Genomic DNA, 18,434 nt, shown 5'->3' with positions numbered 1-18,434 from the left:
TCCGCAGTGGATATGTTGATCTCCCTAAGGTCAACAATGCTTGCTTGAATAGATAATGGTATAAACCGCGAGGACCAACTTGCGGAAAATCCGCTGTAAATGCATGGCAAAACCGTGGGTGCGGTTTTACCGTGGTTTTTACCGCCGGTGCTGGATTCTTTCAGAGGGTCCGTTTTTTTTCTTAAGAAAAAGGCACTTTCTAGTGCGCACATAGCCTTACACTAGAGTTTTCCCACCTCCTTTGAAAAAAGAAAAAACACAAAACTCTGGTTGCTAATAACAAAACTGCCGAAAATAAAAAAAACAATGTTCTGATTTGCTCAAATTCCCACCGATTTGGCACCAGTGCTCCCATTGTTCCCTGCCGGTTTCCATTTCCATTGCATGTTCTGTATTTGGATATGGCTGCAGATACCAGCGAGTGGATTGGTATCACTGTTACCTGATCAAGGGACCACAGGAGCGTTGGTTCTTTAACAGGTAGGTGCGGATGGCTTTGTATAACTCATACTGAGCAGCCTGATTTTATTTTTTTTTTTTTACAACCACTTAAGTCCTGCCGCTGAAATGGAGAATAGCCTACTTGATTGCTGTCAAGCTGCGTTTCCCTATCTATGCTCTCAGCACAGTGGTAATCCAGTCGTACTAGACAGCTCAGTTGCTAGGGAATTACTCCGACATTTCATTAGGGAAATAATAAATCAGCGAGCTCCTGACAGAGGCACGCATCCCTTATTTTCATGAAATGTTCCCTTAGCCAACTTTATATTCCTATTTTTGTGAATGTTCTCTATTGGAAGTGGTTTCATGGCAGGCCGTCTGATATTTTATTTTCTTTGTCGCTCCATTGGGAGACCCAGACAATTGGGTGTATAGCTTCTGCCTCCGGAGGCCACACAAAGTATTACACTTTAAAAAGTGTAACCCCTCCCCTCTGCCTATACACCCTCCCGTGGATCACGGGCTCCTCAGTTTTATGCTTTGTGTGGAAGGAGGCACACATCCACTCATGCATTCTCATATTAGTTATGTCGGTTGGAAGAAAAGAGGGCCCCCACGGGGCCCCCGGCATGTTCCCTTCTCACCCCACTACGTCGGCGGTGTTGTTAACGTTGAGGTACCCATTGCGGGTACAAAGGCCGGAGCCTCATGCCGTCTCCTTCACCATCCCTTAGCGGCTCTGGGAGAAGTGGGATCCTGAGCGGTCATCCATTTACTGGGACCGTGCTCCCTCCGCAGCCCCTGTGGGAATCTGCCGGACCGGAGTATATTCAACCTCAGGGATCGGGCCCTGCAACTCAAAGGTACTCTGTGTCCCCATTGGGGACTGTGCAGGGAGCGCACCTTCTTCCCGGACGCTGCGGCAGCTGCTGAATTGAGAAGGCCGGCGGACTTCCGCGCCGACCGTGCCTGCTTGTCGGGCGCGGTCTCAAATTTAGTCCCCGGCTTCATCGCGGCCTAGTCGCAAAAATCCCGCCCCCGGGCCTACCTGTCAGGGGTAAGGGCGGGACTGCCGACCTGAAGTCGGATGTGAGGGCTGGAGCATCCTGCATGTTTCCTCCCCCCTCACTGATCACTGTGGGGACCCCAGATTCCCGCACTTTCCTGGCGCCGCCCACGGCTCCACTCCTCCCCTGAGAACTCCGGCAGCCATTTTTTGGCATTCTGCCGGTGGAGGATTCTCAGTGAAGAGCTCTGCAGCTCCGGGGGACCTAAGGCAGGGAATCTGGAGGACACACACTCCGCTTGTTAGCGGTCGGTAAGCCACACCGGTCACCCGGTGCTGGCCCCCCTAGGGTGCCGGAATAGATACGTATTTATATATATATTTCTGTTCGGTCGGGCTCTATACCCTTTTTTGCCCATATACCCTCAGTGATCATTCTCCTTGGAGACAACAGCATGTCGTCCACAAGGAGCAAAGCTGTTAAGGCACAGGGTTTTTTTGCGGCCTGTACCTCTTGTGGGGCTATGTTACCTGCGGGTTCCACCTACCCTCACTGTGAGCAATGCTCGACCCCTGTTTCGCTTGCTCAGCCGGAGCCTCTGTCACTAGTGGGCCCCTCGGCTCATGTAGACCCCCCTGCTCCCCCTGTCCAGGCGGCAGGGACAGAGTTCTCCTCTTTTGCTGAGAAACTCTCTGAGTCACTTTCGCAATCCATGGCTCAGTCTATGGACAAATGGTCTGCCAAGCTGCTAGAAGCTTTCCAGTCCAGACCGGTCCTTACACAGGCCCCGGCCCCTGTTGGATCGTCGCCTCCAGGCCCCTCTCGGTCCGCGCCGCAGCGCGCTCCCAGGTTGGGCCCTAGGTCTCACGTGGAGGACTCCTGCCCGGACCACAGTCCTAGACAGGCTAAGCGGGCTCGCTGGGAATCTTCCCCGACTTCTTCACGCTGCTCGGGTTCCCAGCTTGAGGACTCTCTGAAGGACGAGGCGGACGTCGCAGCTCAGGGCTCTGACCCTGACGTCGCCCTTAACCTTGATACACCTGAAGGGGACGCCTTAGTGAATGATCTTATCTCGTCCATCAACCAGGTGTTGGATCTCTCACCCCCGCCTCCTCCTGTAGAGGAGTCGGCGTCTCAGCAGGAGAAACACCAGTTTCGGTTCCCCAAACGTACACGTAGTGCGTTTTTCGATCACTCTAACTTCAGAGACGCTGTCCAGAAGCCCAGAGCGGTTCCGGACAAGCGCTTTACTAAGCTCCTCACTGACACGCGTTACCCCTTCCCCTCTGAAGTCGTTAAGGGTTGGGCTCAATGTCCCAAGGTGGATCCTCCAGTCTCTAGATTGGCGGCTAGATCCGTGGTATCGGTTGCAGATGGCTCATCGCTAAAGGATGCCACTGACAGGCAGATAGAGCTCCTGGTGAAGTCCATCTATGAGGCCACGGGCGCGTCTTTTGCCCCGGCCTTTGCAGCCGTGTGGGCACTCCAAGCTATCTCAGCTTGTCTGGCTGAGATTAATGCTGTCACACGCAATTCTGCTCCGCAAGTTGCGTCTTTGACTTCTCAAGCGTCAGCTTTTTCTTCCTACGCCATGAACGCAGTCCTAGACTCTGCTAGCCGTACAGCTGTGGCATCCGCTAACTCTGTGGCAGTCCGCAGGGCCATGTGGCTGCGCGAATGGAAGGCAGACTCGGCCTCCAAGAGGTTCTTAACCGGTTTGTCGTTTTCTGGTGACCGCTTGTTTGGCGAACGATTGGATGAGATTATTAAGGAATCCAAGGGAAAGGACTCCTCCTTACCCCAGTCCAAACCTAAGAGACCTCAGCAACGGAAAATACAATCGAGGTTTCGGTCCTTTCGTCCCTCCGCCAAGCCCCAATCCTCTTCGTCCAGCGGGCCGGAGAAAGGCCAGAGGAACTCCTATGCGTGGCGGTCTAAGTCACGCCCCCAAAAGGCCGCAGGAGGCACTGCCTCCAAGGCGGCCTCCTCATGACTCTCGTTATCCCCTAGCCGCATCCTCGGTCGGTGGCAGGCTCTCCCGCTTTGGCGACGCCTGGTGGCCACATGTTCAAGACCGATGGGTGAGAGACATTCTGTCTCACGGTTACAGGATTTCAGGCAGTGGACGCTCTGAAGACAGAAGGAGTTGTGATCCCCGTTCCCCTTCAGGAACGTGGTCGCGGCTTTTACTCCAACTTGTTCGTGGTGCCAAAAAAGGACGGATCATTCCGTCCCGTTCTGGACCTCAAGCTACTCAACAGACATGTGAGAACCAGACGGTTTCGGATGGAATCTCTCCGCTCGGTCATCGCCTCGATGTCACAAGGAGACTTCCTAGCATCGATCGACATCAAGGATGCTTATCTCCACGTGCCGATCGCACCCGAACATCAACGCTTCTTGCGTTTCGCCATCGGGGACGAACACCTTCAGTTCGTGGCATTGCCTTTCGGCCTGGCGACAGCCCCACGGGTTTTCACCAAAGTCATGGCATCCGTTGTGGCGGTCCTACACTCTCAGGGCCACTCGGTGATTCCCTACTTAGACGATCTCCTAGTCAGGGCCCCTTCTCGGGTGGCGTGTCAACACAGCCTTACCGTCGCTCTGGCGACTCTCCAGCAGTTCGGGTGGATCATCAACTTCCCGAAATCCAAGTTGACACCGACCCAATCACTGACTTACCTCGGGATGGAGTTTCATACACAGTCAGCGTTAGTCAAGCTACCGCGGGACAAACAGCTTTCTCTGCAGGCAGGGGTGCAATCACTTCTTCGGGGTCAGTCACACCCCTTAAGGCGCCTCATGCACTTCCTGGGGAAGATGGTGGCAGCGATGGAGGCAGTGCCGTTCGCGCAATTCCATCTGCGGCCACTCCAATGGGACATTCTCCGCAAATGGGACAGGAGGTCGGCTTCCCTCGACAGGAACGTCTCTCTTTCCCTTGCAACCAAGACGTCACTTCAGTGGTGGCTCCTTCCCAATTCTCTATCGCAGAGAAAATCCTTCCTACCCCCAACCTGGGCTGTGGTCACCACGGACGCGAGCCTGTCAGGGTGGGGAGCGGTTTTTCTCCACCACAGGGCTCAGGGAACCTGGACTCCGATAGTCATCCCTTCAGATCAATGTTCTGGAGATAAGGGCAGTGTATCTAGCCCTATTGGCTTTCCATCGGTGGCTGGAGGGCAGGCAGATCCGTATCCAGTCGGACAACGCCACTGCCGTCGCATACATCAACCACCAAGGCGGCACTCGCAGTCGTCAAGCCTTCCAGGAAGTCCGGCGGATTCCGCAGTGGGTGGAAGCCACAGCATCCACCATCTCCGCAGTTCACATCCCGAGCGTAGAAAACTGGGAAGGAGATTTTCTCAGTCGTCAGGGCATGGATGCGGGGGAATGGTCTCTGCACCCAGAAGTGTTTCGAGAGATCTGTCGCCGCTGGGGAACGCCGGACGTCGATCTCATGGCGTCACGGCACAACAACAAAGTCCCGGCATTCATGGCACGGTCTCAGGATCACAGAGCTCTGGCGGCGGACGCGTTAGTTCAGGATTGGTCGCAGTTTCGACTGCCTTATGTGTTTCCTCCTCTGGCGATGCTGCCCAGAGTGTTACGCAAGATCAGGTCCGACTGCCGTCGCGCCATTCTCGTCGCTCCAGACTGGCCGAGGCGGTCGTGGTACCCGGATCTGTGGCATCTCACGGTGGGTCAACCGTGGGCGCTTCCAGACCGCCCAGACTTGCTGTCACAAGGCCCGTTTTTCCATCTGAATTCCGTGGCCCTCAACCTGACTGTGTGGCCATTGAGTCCTGGCTCCTAGCGTCTTCAGGGTTATCTCAGGATGTCATTGCCACCATGAGACAGGCCAGGAAGCCAACGTCCGCCAAGATCTATTACAGGTCTTGGCAAATCTTCTTATCCTGGTGCTCTGATAACGGTTTTCTTCCATGGCCGTTTGCCTTACCCACTTTTCTTTCATTCCTTCAATCCGGAATGGACAAGGGTTTGTCACTCGGCTCTCTCAAGGGCCAAGTATCGGCGCTCTCCGTATTTTTTCAAAAGCGCCTAGCCAGGCTTCCGCAGGTCCGCACGTTCCTGCAGGGAGTTTGCCACATAGTCCCACCTTACAAGCGTCCGCTGGAACCTTGGGATCTTAACAGGGTGCTAACGGCTCTTCAGAAACCACCTTTCGAGCCGCTGCGGGATGTCTCTTTATCACGTCTTTCGCAGAAGGTGGCCTTTCTAGTGGCAGTTACATCACTCCGGAGAGTGTCTGAGCTTGCAGCGCTGTCATGCAAAGCCCCCTTCCTGGTGTTTTACCAGGATAAGGTGGTTCTGCGTCCGGTCCCGGATTTTCTCCCTAAGGTGGTATCTCCTTTTCATCTCAATCAGGATATCTCCTTGCCTTCATTTTGCCCTAATCCAATTCACCAGTGTGAAAAGGATTTGCACTCTTTGGATCTGGTGAGAGCACTCCGACTCTACGTGTCTCGCACGGCGCCCCTGCGTCGTTCAGATGCGCTCTTTGTCCTTGTCGCTGGCCAGCGTAAGGGTTCGCAGGCTTCCAAGTCAACCTTGGCTCGGTGGATCAAGGAACTGATTCTCGAAGCCTACCGTTCTTCTGGGCTTCCGCTTCCTTCAGGGCTGAAAGCCCATTCTACCAGAGCCGTGGGTGCGTCCTGGGCATTGCGGCACCGGGCTACGGCTCAGCAGGTGTGTCAGGCAGCTACGTGGTCTAGTCTGCACACTTTCACGAAGCACTATCAAGTGCATACCTATGCTTCGGCAGACGCCAGTCTAGGTAGGCGAGTCCTTCAGGCGGCGGTTGCCCACCTGTAAGAGGGGGCCGTTTCGGCTCTTTTTATTGAGGTATTCTTTTACCCACCCAGGGACTGCTCTTGGACGTCCCAATTGTCTGGGTCTCCCAATGGAGCGACAAAGAAGGGAATTTTGTTTACTTACCGTAAATTCCTTTTCTTCTAGCTCCTATTGGGAAACCCAGCACCCGCCCCTGTTCCCTTCAGGCTGGTTGTTCTTTTGTGTACACATGTTGTTCATGTTGAATTGTTCTTTTGGTTCATGGTTTTCAGTTCTCCGAACATCCTTCGGATTGAATTTACCCTAGACCAATTTATAAGTTTTCTCCTTCCTGCTTTTGCACCAAAACTGAGGAGCCCGTGATGCACGGGAGGGTGTATAGCAGAGGGGAGGGGTTACACTTTTTAAAGTGTAATACTTTGTGTGGCCTCCGGAGGCAGAAGCTATACACCCAATTGTCTGGGTCTCCCAATAGGAGCTAGAAGAAAAGGAATTTACGGTAAGTAAACAAAATTCCCTTCTTTGCCCTCTACAATTTTACACTTCTTTTTGTTGATCCCTTTAATTCTATTTCCTAATTCTGCAGGAGAGGCTGTGACTACAAATGAGGTTATAAACCAGCTACTTCATCATGTGGGGGCCATGTGCATTCACCAGCTCAACCTCTTGGCCAACAGCAGCAGTCTGCCGATAACAACCTTCCTCGGAAAGCAGCATCCAATTGAATCCCATCATCTGAGCAGCATATGTGATATCATGGAGAAAGCCATGGTCAATGGAGATAAGTGTATCATCCGCTGCATTCTTGTAGTGTTTCAGGTACTTTGAGGTTTTTTTTACTTTTCTTTTTGGATTTTGCAGAAAAAAAAATATTGAACAAAACAAACTACTAAACTTGTAATAATTGGCAAATAACTCACAACTCAGAAGTACTATTTCCCATGTAAATATTGTGTGCCCCTACATATGGAGGTAGATAAAGAATGAAGCACAGGCTGCTGCAAAACCATTAACTTGTGACTACTCAACTACTAAAATATAGAATTTCTTTTCACTTACAGATTAGTAATGGAGTGTCTCATAGACTCCTCCCATTACTAATTAAGGCTTAGTGGCAGCTGTGAGATGGCATTAACCCTGTGTTACCCCAATTGCCACTGCACCAGGGCAATCGTGTAAAGCCCTGGCACTGTCGCATCTAATAGATGCGGCAATTCCAGGTGGCTGAGGTGTGCCCAATAAGCATAGGTCTCCCCAGGCTAAAAATACCAGCCCCCAGCTGTCGGACTTTATCATGGCTGGGTATCAAAAGTGGGGGGACCGCATGTTGTTTTTATAAAATATACTTAAATTAAAAAAAGAAGCCGCATGCAGTTTCTCCAATTTTCATACACAGCCAAAATAAGAGCACTGGGGGGCTGCAGCCTGTAGCCGTATGCTTTATCTGTGCTGGGTATCAATAGATAGGGGACCCTACGCCAGTGTTTATTTTTAAACCACGATAGTGACCCATAGACAGTTCCTGCGATTGGTTGCAAGCAGACACACTGTCACACAGGATGGTGGCACATCTGACTGCAACCAATCACAGATGCCAGGACTGCCGGTAGGCAGGGAAACCAGTGCAAATGCATGAGCAATAATGAGCTGCCCCGTTACAGCCTCACCTGAGCCTTGGTAAGGCTCTGTGCGCACGTTGCGTTCTATTCCGCAGCGTGTAAGTCACTGCCTGTGCATCTCAGAACGCAGCCGAAAAAGCTGCGTTCTGAGACGCATTCGGCAGAACGCAACGTACGCACATTCCTGGAGAATTCATGCGTTCTGGATGCTTGCTCTGCCATAGACAAGAGTGGGAAAAGCATCCAGAACACACATTTTTTACAGTGCGGTCCCACTCTGCTCTGCAGCATCCCCATAGACTTGCAGCAGATCCGAGTGGGACCGTACTGTCAAAAAGAGCATGGCTGGCTGCGAGACAGTGCCACGCGATCAGAATGAACTTCACCCGACTTCATTGTGATCGCGCGACTCTGTGCGCCACGGCTTGATTTGCGGTCACACATGAAGGACTTACCGGTGATCGCAAATCCTCTGTGACTGCAGTGAGCCGCTCGATCAGCTGTGCTTTCACTCAGTTTACTCGCGACCACAGCTGCAGTCCTCCACCTGAGAGCGGTGGCCGTGAGTATCTTCAGTGACAGCACAGCTGATCGCGCGACTCACTTCAGTTGCTGCATGGAGCTCACAGGAGCGACGGTGTTCTACTGCCGCTCCTGTCAGCTTCCAATGTAGCAGAGCTGAAAGCGTCGTGATACCTTGTGTGGATTACGTCGGACCTGGAGTTGTTTTTGAGGGGTTAATAAAGTGGTGAAAGAGGGTGTTTTTTTGTCTTTCATTCAAAATAAAGGATTTTTTGGATGTGTGTTTATTTACTTTAACTTACAGGTTAATCATGGAAGGTATCTCGGTGAGACTCCTGCCATGATTAACCTAGGACCTAGTGGCACCTATGGGCTGCTGCCATTAACTCCTTATTACCCCGTTTGCCACAGCACCAGGGCAATTCGGGATGAGCCGGGTAAAGTCCCGGGACTGTCGCATCTAATGGATGTGGCAATTCCGGGCGGCTGCTGGCTGATATTCTTAGGCTGGGGGGCTCCCCATAACGTGGAGCTCCCCATCCTGAGAATACCAGCCTTCAGCTGTGTGGCTTTACCCTGGATGGTATCCAAATTATTATTTGGTATTTCCAAATATTTATTTATTTATATATTTTTTTTTTACTACTCAATATTGACACGCCCACCGGCGGCTGTGATTGGTTGCAGTGAGACAGCTGTCACTCAGCGTGGGGGCGTGTCTGACTGCAACCAATCATAGGCGCCGGTGGGCGGGGGAAGCAGGGAATACGTGATGGATTAATGAGCGGCCGGCATTTTCAAAAGAGGAGAAGCAGCCACAGTGTGAACGCCGTGCAGCGTCGCGCCGGTGATCGTGGATGGGTGAGTATGAGAGAAGGGGTGGGAGGTAGAGATCGACAGAGCGAGATAGAGACATAGAGAGAGAGACAGACCGACAGAGAGAGAAAGACGAAAGACCTGCCTTTATGTTAAAAAAACATGCGGATCGCAACAATAATGCACTGCAAACGCACTGCTTAACATTTTGGCAGAGTTTTTCTACAACTCATTGATTTCAATGGGTGTAGAACGCTGCCAAAATGGCAAAAACAATTGACATGTTGCTTCTTCAAATGCAGAGATTTTGACATTTTTGACAATCAAAACGCTGCGTTTCAAAAAGCATTCTGTGCACAGATTTTGCATGATTCTCATACTTTGCTGGGGAATCAGAACGCATGCATTTTGTCAATGACAGTGCAGTTGTAAACGCAGCCAAAACGCAGAAAAAAAAAGCACCGTGCGCACATGGCCTTAGTGTGATGCGCTTGCTTCATTCTTACTTTCTTTGTATTACCTTCATTTTTTATTCCCCTCCCCCCCGAGTGCCAGATCTGGATCATTAGCTGGAACTCCCTTAGAATACCGGGCCTGGCACTCGGATACATTTGAAACCGCGTGGATGCTGACTTTTACAGTCCAGGTCTACACATCATTCAGTATGTCAGAATCACACTTATGTCTGTTATGCTCAGGCAATCCCTCTGCAGTGGTCATTAAATCTTACACAGCAGCAGCCTATTTCTTTTATCGTTCCTATGGGAGACCCAGACCATGGGTGCATAGCTTCTGCCTCCGGAGGACACACAAACTACTACACTAAAAAGTGTAGCTCCTCCCTCTGAGCATATACACCCCCTGGATAACCAAATATAGCCAGTTCAATGCTTTGTGTTCAGGAGGCATACATCCACACATGCATTCTCATCTGATTTTTTATTTTGGAAAGAGTTGGAAGAAAAGCGGGTCCATGCCTGGACTCCCGGCATGTCCCTTCTCACCCCACTGTGTCGGCGGTGTTATTAAGGTTGATTCCAGGGCTGGAGCCTTACATGCCGTGCTCCTTCACCATCCCTCGGGCTCTGGCTTGAAGTGGGAGCCAGCACGGTTCTCCTTGCTTTGCAGGAGGCCGGTCTCCATCCGCAGCCCTTCAGGATCCTGCTGGACGGAGCACTCATCCCCAGGGACTTGAAACCCTGAGTCTCAGCAAGCTAAGTATCTGAGACGTTTATATTCAGGGGGTCCCTTGTACTTCATTGTTGGGGAGAGTGTGCTGTGTAACTGTTCTGACATTTCCGGCCGGTTCTCTGGTTGTCACCTGAGAACCGCGCCGATGGGGCCTGCGCGCCGGCCGCATCGCTTAAATTTAGGCCCCGGCTTCGCCGGAGGCCTAGTTTCGATTTCACTGCCCTTGCATGTCAATCATGCAGAGGCACAGTGCGGCTCCGCCCAGCGGCCGTTCGGCACAGGGGAGGGACACTCCTCTCTGAGTACATGTCCCCTCCCCTGTAAATCTCCTTGGCCCTCCAGATCCCGCTCTCAGAGCAGGTCCCGCCCCCTCTCCTCGCTCCGGCGCCATTTTATTAGCGTTTCTCTCTGCGATCGGCGCTGGCTGCAGCATCCCTGCTAAGCTGTCTGGGGGTCCGGGCTGTGGGATCTGGAGGGCACACAAACGGTCTGGTAAGCCACAACCTCCGGTTGTGGACCTGCTTATATACTCTCTGGGGGTCATTCTGGCTCAGAGCCCCCACTTCAGCAGCATGTCTCACACGAGGAGCAAGGCTGCAAGGCTGTACTCAATATTCACTGCATGTAAGCTCGTGCTGCCTGAACCGAGCACATATCCACATTGTGATGCCTGCTCTAACCTGACAATGCCTCAGCCTGGAATCGCACCCACAGTGGTCCCTCCGGCTGCTCCGGCTCCGGTGGCTGAACCCCCGGCTTGGGTAGAATCCTTCTCTAGGTCAATCTCCCAGTCTTTCGCCGACTCCATGGGACAGCTGTCCCGGACTTTGCTGAACATGCATCAGCCCCCTTCTCAGGGCGCCTCTGCTGCTAGGGCTCTCTCAGCGGAGCTCACAGAGGATTCTTCATCTGGTCCCAGACCCCGTCCTCCTAAGAGGAGACGCAGGGCTCACTCTCCTTCCTCGTCCCGCGGCTCTGATTCAAGAGCTGACTCGCAGGACGAGGAGGATGCCGTTACTGGGGGCTCGGAGGCTACCTCCATGTGCCCCATTGATCTGTCAGAAAGTGACTCAGATGTTAGTGATTTGATTGCGTCCATTAATTCTGTACTGGACCTCAATCCGCCAGTATCAGAGGAGCAACCCTCTCTGGCAGAAAAGCACCAGTTTACCTTGCCTAAGAGGACAAGGTGTGTGTTCTTTAACCACTCCAGTTTTCAGGCCACTGTGACCAAGCCTAGGGCCTGTCCTGACAAACGCTTCCCAAAGCGTGGTTCTGATGACTGTTTTCCCTTTCCATCTGAGGTGGTCAAGGAGTGGGCTCATTCACCAAAGGTAGACCCTCCGGTGTCTAGACTCTCAGCCCAGACAGTTGTATCAGTGCCTGATGGCACCTCTCTTAAGGATTCCACTGACCGCCAGGTTGACCTTCTGGCCAAATCTGTATATGAGGCGACAGGGGTCTCGTTCTCCCCATCTTTTGCAGCAGTGTGGGCTCTCAAAGCCATCTCTGCTTCTCTAGAGGAGATGCATTCCCTCACCAGGGAATCTATGCCCGAAATGGTTGCCTTAACTTCCCAAGCTTCAGCCTTTTCATCCTACGCCATGTTTGCCATGCTGGAGGCTTCTCACCGCACTGCGTTGGCTTCGGCTAGTTCCCTCGCTATCCGCAGGATCTTGTGGCTTCGAGAGTGGAAGGTAGATGCTTCTTCAAAGAAGTACCTTGCTGGGCTCCCTTTTGCTGGATCCAGGCTATTCGGTGAACAACTGGATGAAATTATTAAGGAAGCTACTGGCGGGAAGAGTACTTCCATGCCACAAACTAAAACCAGGAAACCTGCCCAGGGTAGGAACCAGTCGAGGTTTCGTTCCTTTCGTTCCTCCAACTGGTCATCCTCTAAGCCCTCGGCCTCGTCCACTAACTCAGCCAAGGACCAAAAACCCAACTGGCGCACGAAGCAGCGTCCTCAGAAGACCGCAGGAGCTGCTGCCACTAAGGCAGCCTCCTCTTGACTATCTGTCCGCGCCAGCAACGTCCTTGGTCGGTGGCAGGCTCTCCCACTTTGGCGACGTGTGGTTTCAACAAGTCTCCGATCAGTGGGTGCAGGATATCATCTCCCACGGCTACAGGATAGAATTCTCTTCCAGCCCGCCAAACAGATTTTTTCTGTCAACTCCCCCCTGCTCCAAGGCCGCCGCCTTCTCTCAGGCCGTGGCATCCTTGCAGGCCAACGGAGTAATTGTACCGGTTCCCGCCCGGGAACGGTTCAGAGGTTTCTACTCAAATCTCTTCCTAGTCCCCAAAAAGGACAGTTCCTTCCGGCCCATCCTGGATCTCAAGCTTCTCAACAAGCATGTTCAGGTGCGGCATTTTTGCATGGAGTCTCTGCGATCAGTCATTGCCTCAATGACCCAAGGAGATTTCCTGGCATCCATCGACATCAGAGATGCCTATCTGCATGTGCCAATTGCAGTTTCACACCAGCGTTGGCTACGTTTTGCAATCGGAGAGGAACATTTCCAATTCGTGGCTCTCCCCTTCGGGTTAGCCACGGCCCCTCGAGTATTCACCAAGGTCATGGCAGCAGTGGTTGCGGTTCTGCACCTCCAGGGGTTGGCAGTGATTCCTTACCTGGACGACCTAGTCAAGGCTTCATCCAGCGCAGACTGTCCGCGGAGTGTCTCGCTCACTCTCGCCACTCTAGTCCAATTCGGGTGGCTTGTCAATCTGCCCAAATCCACTCTGACTCCGACCCAGAGGCTCACGTACCTAGGGATGCAATTCGAGACTCTGCCGGCACTTGTGAAGCTGCCCTTAATCAAACAGCAGTCCCTCCATCTGGCGGTGCGCTCTCTGCTGAGGCCCCGCCGTCATTCCATCAGGCACCTAATGCAGGTGCTGGGTCAAATGGTGGCGTCAATGGAGGCGGTTCCCTTTGCCCAGTTCCATCTGCGTCCTCTGCAGCTGGACATTCTCCGCTGTTGGGACAAGCGGACTTCCTCCTCGCACAGGTTAGTGGCTCTGTCGCCACAGACCAGGGGCTCCCTTCAGTGGTGGCTTCGGCCCCTCTCTCTGTCTCAGGGACGCTCCTTCCTGGCCCCGTCCTGGGTGATCCTCACCACGGATGCCAGTCTATCCGGCTGGGGAGCGGTATGTCTCCACCACCGAGCACAGGGCACTTGGACTCCGTCCGAGTCAGCCCTCTCGATCAATGTGCTGGAAACCAGAGCTGTGCTTCTGGCTCTCCTAGCCTTTCACCACCTGTTGGCGGGCAAGCACATTCGAGTCCAGTCAGACAACGCGACAGCGGTTGCCTACATCAATCACCAAGGCGGGACACGCAGCCGCCTGGCAATGTTGGAGGTTCAACGCATCCTTCAGTGGACGGAGGACTCCAAGTCCACCATATCCGCAGTCCACATCCCAGGCGTGGAAAACTGGGAAGCAGATTATCTCAGCTGTCAAACCGTGGACAGTGGCGAGTGGTCCCTGCATCCGGCAGTGTTTCGGTCAATCTGCCGCAAGTGGGGCACTCCGGAAGTGGATCTAATGGCGTTCTGGTTTACGTGGCTCGCTCCCACGATCCTCAGGCCTTTGCAGCGGACGCTCTGGTTCAAGATTGGTCCCAGTTTCGTCTGTCCTACGTGTTTCCCCCTCTAGCTCTCTTGCCCAGAGTCCTGCGCAAGATCAGAATGGAGGGCCGTCGGGTCATCCTCATTGCTCCGGACTGGCCCAGGCGAGCTTGGTACCCAGACCTGCTCCATCTGTCCGTAGAGGTGCCGTGGCATCTTCCGGACCGTCCAGACCTTCTCTCACAAGGTCCGTTTTTCCGCCAGAATTCTGCGGCTCTCAGATTGACGGCGTGGCTCTTGAGTCCTGGATCTTGACGACTTCTGGTATTCCTCCTGAAGTCATCTCCACTATGACTCGGGCTCGGAAGTCTTCCTCGGCCAAAATCTATCACAGGACCTGGAGAATTTTCCTGTCCTGGTGTCGCTCTTCCGGCCATGCTCCTTGGCCTTTTTCCTTGCCTTGCCGACCCTTCTGTCCTTTCTACAGTCCGGTCTGCAGCTAGGACTATCCCTCAATTCCCTCAAGGGACAAGTCTTTGCTCTGTCAGTGTTGTTCCAGCGGCGTATCGCCCGGCTGGCTCAGGTGCGCACCTTCATGCAGGACGCGTCTCACATCATTCCGCCTTACCGGCGGCCCTTGGATCCCTGGGACCTCAATCTGGTCCTCACAGCCTTGCAGAAACCCCCCTTTGAGCCTCTTAGGGAGGTTTCTTTGTCTCGTCTTTCACAGAAAGTGGTCTTTCTAGTGGCCATAATTTCCCTCAGGAGAGTCTCTGATTTGGCTGTGCTCTCTTCGGAGTCACCTTTTTTGGTTTTTCATCAAGACAAGGTGGTTCTCCGTCCGACTCCGGACTTTCTCCCTAAGGTGGTTTCTCCTTTCCACCTTAACCAGGACATTTCCCTACCTTCCTTTTGTCCGGCTCCTGTTCATCGCTTTGAAAAAGCGTTGCATACTCTGGATCTGGTGCGGGCGCTCCGGATCTATGTGTCTCGCACCGCTGTTCTTAGGCGGTGCACCTCTCTTTTTGTGCTAACCACAGGTCGGCGTAAGGGCCTCTCGGCTTCTAAGCCGACCTTAGCTCGTTGGATTAGGTCGGCCATTTCCGATGCCTACCAGTGTACTCAGGTGCCTCCCCCGCCGGGGATCAAGGCTCACTCGACCAGAGCTGTCGGTGCCTCTTGGGCTTTCAGGCACCAGGCTACGGCTCAGCAGGTCTGTCAGGCTGCCACTTGGACTAGTCTGCATACCTTTTCAAAGCACTACCAAGTGCATGCTCATGCTTCGGCAGATGCGAGCTTGGGCAGACGCATCCTTCAGGCGGCTGTCGCCCATTTGTGAAGTTAGGCTCCGCCTACTTCGCAGTTTTCTGTTTATTCCCACCCATGGACTGCTTTGAGACGTCCCAATGTCTGGGTCTCCCATAGGAACGATAAAGAAAAAGAGAATTTTGTTTACTTACCGTAAATTCTTTTTCTTATAGTTCCGTATTGGGAGACCCAGCAGCCTCCCTGTTGCCTGGTGGCAGTTTCTTGTTCCGCGTGTTATCACCGACTGTTGTTGTAGACAGAGGCTCCGGTTGTGCCGTTTCTTGCTCTATCTCTACTTGTGGGTGGCTATTCTCCTTCAGCTTTTGCACTAAACTGGCTAGATCTGATTATCCAGGGGGTGTATATGCTCAGAGGGAGGAGCTACACTTTTTAGTTGTAGTACTTTGGGTGTATAGCTTCTGCCTCCGGAGGACACACAATGTCTGGGTCTCCCAATACGGAACTATAAGAAAAAGAATTTACGGTAAGTAAACAAAATTCTCTTTTTTGGACTACTACTGTGTGAGATCCAATGACGCTCTGCTGTAATTTCCCGAGAGAGGAGTGGAATTACAGGGAATCTGTCAGCAGGTTTTTGCTATGTAATCTGAAGTCGTCATTCTGCAGGGGATAAAACACAGATTTCACCGATGCATCTGTTATCAACGCCCCTGCTGTTGTTTACCTGCAGTGTTTGTAGCACAAGCCCTTGTCCGATATGTGATTAGCAGCTCACTGTCTATAGACATTGTACATAGAGAGCCTGTTGTGGGTGAGGGCAACTTTCTCAGCTTTGCTGCATTGCTAAATTTAAAATCTCTGATCGTGTCAGAACTATATCACCAGGTAAGCAAAGCGGTACATAGTTGGTATTAGGGTCTCCTTGAATACATCATGCTGCTCTCAGATGAAGTAGCAAAAACTTGATGACAGATTCCATTTCAAAGTTGTCCTGAGCACAATAAACATAAGTGGGATTTCGGACAAATGTCTAGACTGTTAGTATGGTAGAGGGCAGTACAGCAGAGCTGACAGAACCTAGGAGAGAAGCAAAGCGAATATATGAATTTGTAATGTCACATAAACTCAGCTGTTCTGCACTCTTCGCCCCACAGGGATGTTATCTGAAAGGTGTTTGTCATCTGTGCTTTCTAATCTTGCAGGAGGTTAGACCAGGAGAACAGGGCTGTCTGTGATACATTTCTCACATGGAGGCACATGCACTAAGCTATGTGAGGATGCGTTCTCCTTCCTTTGAGTGTTGCCTTTTGCTTATGTTTGTGAGCAACATACAGAAAGAAGTACTCGTTCCCCCTGAACATTATTTAATAACATCCACTTGGCTTGCCCGATAATTTGATTGCTAATATCGCCCCAATTTTAGGCAAAATAAAAAGGTTTATTCTGCTCTGCAGCCAATATTACATTTTGCATCCATTTCAACATGAAATTTTGGATTATTTCACTGATTCCTTGTATAAGTGTGGATATTCACAATTCCATGGCTTTGTCTCCTTACACAGAGATACTTTTTTTGCACATAGTATGGATGTTTTACAGCTTTATTTTTTGCACTTTTTCATCTCCTGTCATTTGACATTTCTTTCTATCTTGCAAGTGATTTTGAGGTCACTTTGTGCTTAAAAAAACTGTTTGGTAAAAAGTGAAATCTGGCTGCAAAATAATTGCTTATGCTAGAATAATTCCTATGATATTTATTAAAGTAAAGCAATGATTTGTTTTCAGGTTGTGTTCAAATTTTTCCTTAACCCTCAAACTGAGAGAAACCGAGATACAATCCGAAGGGCTGGATTATTATTATGGCAGCTGCTTATGGCTCCAAAGGACCAAATCTGCCCTGAAATCCAGAAGGAGGTCTGTCTGGCTATTAGGTAGGTCATTTTGATATATAGCTAGTGATGAGCTAGCACTACCATGCTTGGGTGCTCGATACTCCTAACGAGCATTTGGACGCTCGGATGGGCTTGAATCGTGTACGGATTATAATGTAAGTCAATGGGGAGTTCAAGCATTTTTCTGGAAGATCGCTCCCATCTGAGCATCCAAATGCTTGTTAGGCGTATCGAGCACCTGAGCATGGTAGTGCTCGCTCATCATTAATTATAGCATGTACCATCATTCAGTGATGTCTAGTTGACTACTTCAGAGCTTGTCCAAAATTCTAGCTGTATATAAAATTACTTGTTTCCTATTTTGTTCTCATGTTTCATTCTATCCCTTCTCCAAAAAAAATGAAAAAAATTAATATATTTAAAGGAAATAACCAGACATTTCTCTTTGCATAGACACAAGGCATACATGGCCTTTCTCTTGCGGGTCTGGCAAGTAACATTTGTACAAGGTGTGTCTAATTGCAGTCAAAAGAATCCTTACTTTTTTTGTGGCTATGTTGCAAAACGGCAACATTTTTGAAACATTTTGAAAGCTTTCACTAAAATTATGTCTAACTTGGCAACAAAATTGCATAACAAATGGCATTGTTTAATTCAAAACCCTAAGAAGACTGGTAGGCCATACATTACCCAACATATGTACCTGGTGTAACATTTGGGCCATGTACTGTATAGATACCAGGCTGGGAGACATATACCAGTATAGAGTGCAAGCTGAGGTAAATATATATACCAGGATGGGGGTCCGGTCCAGACTGGGACACACACACACACACACACACACACACACACACACACACACACACACACACACACACACACACACACACACACACACACACACACCAGGTTGGGGGACATATACCAGAATGAGGCCCAGGCTGGGGGACATGTATCAAGATGAGGCCCAGGCTGGGGGACATGTATCAAGATGAGGCCCAGGCTGGGGGACATGTATCAAGATGAGGCCCAGGCTGGGGGACATGTATCAAGATGAGGCCCAGGCTGGGGGACATGTATCAAGATGAGGCCCAGGCTGGGGGACATGTATCAAGATGAGGCCCAGGCTGGGGGACATGTATCAAGATGAGGCCCAGGCTGGGGGACATGCAGTAAGGAGCTAGTAATCAGTATGTCTGACAATGAGAATCATTTATCACTGCATAGAGCAGAATTCCATACTTCTCTAGGCCATGTAAACAATCCATTTATTGTCTAGTAAGCCTATTT

The 18,434-nt window shown here is 51.3% G+C and overlaps 1 protein-coding gene across 2 annotated transcripts in view; it reads left to right on the top strand.

Moving 5' to 3' along the window:
* HECTD4 (HECT domain E3 ubiquitin protein ligase 4) overlaps positions 1-18,434 on the top strand; it is a 366,009-nt gene that overhangs the window by 90,743 nt on the left and 256,832 nt on the right. For both annotated transcript variants that reach the window (XM_075323933.1, XM_075323925.1), the window contains exons 12-13: positions 6,850-7,082; positions 17,038-17,183. In XM_075323933.1, the coding sequence (XP_075180048.1) occupies positions 6,850-7,082; positions 17,038-17,183 (379 nt within the window). The remainder of the gene's footprint in view (positions 1-6,849; positions 7,083-17,037; positions 17,184-18,434) is intronic.

The sequence above is a fragment of the Anomaloglossus baeobatrachus genome, chromosome 1 (genome assembly GCF_048569485.1).
Source record: "Anomaloglossus baeobatrachus isolate aAnoBae1 chromosome 1, aAnoBae1.hap1, whole genome shotgun sequence".
Lineage (NCBI taxonomy): Eukaryota > Metazoa > Chordata > Amphibia > Anura > Aromobatidae > Anomaloglossus > Anomaloglossus baeobatrachus.
The sequence above is the reverse complement of the archived record's forward strand: the minus strand, read 5'-3'. Positions and strand labels throughout refer to the sequence as shown.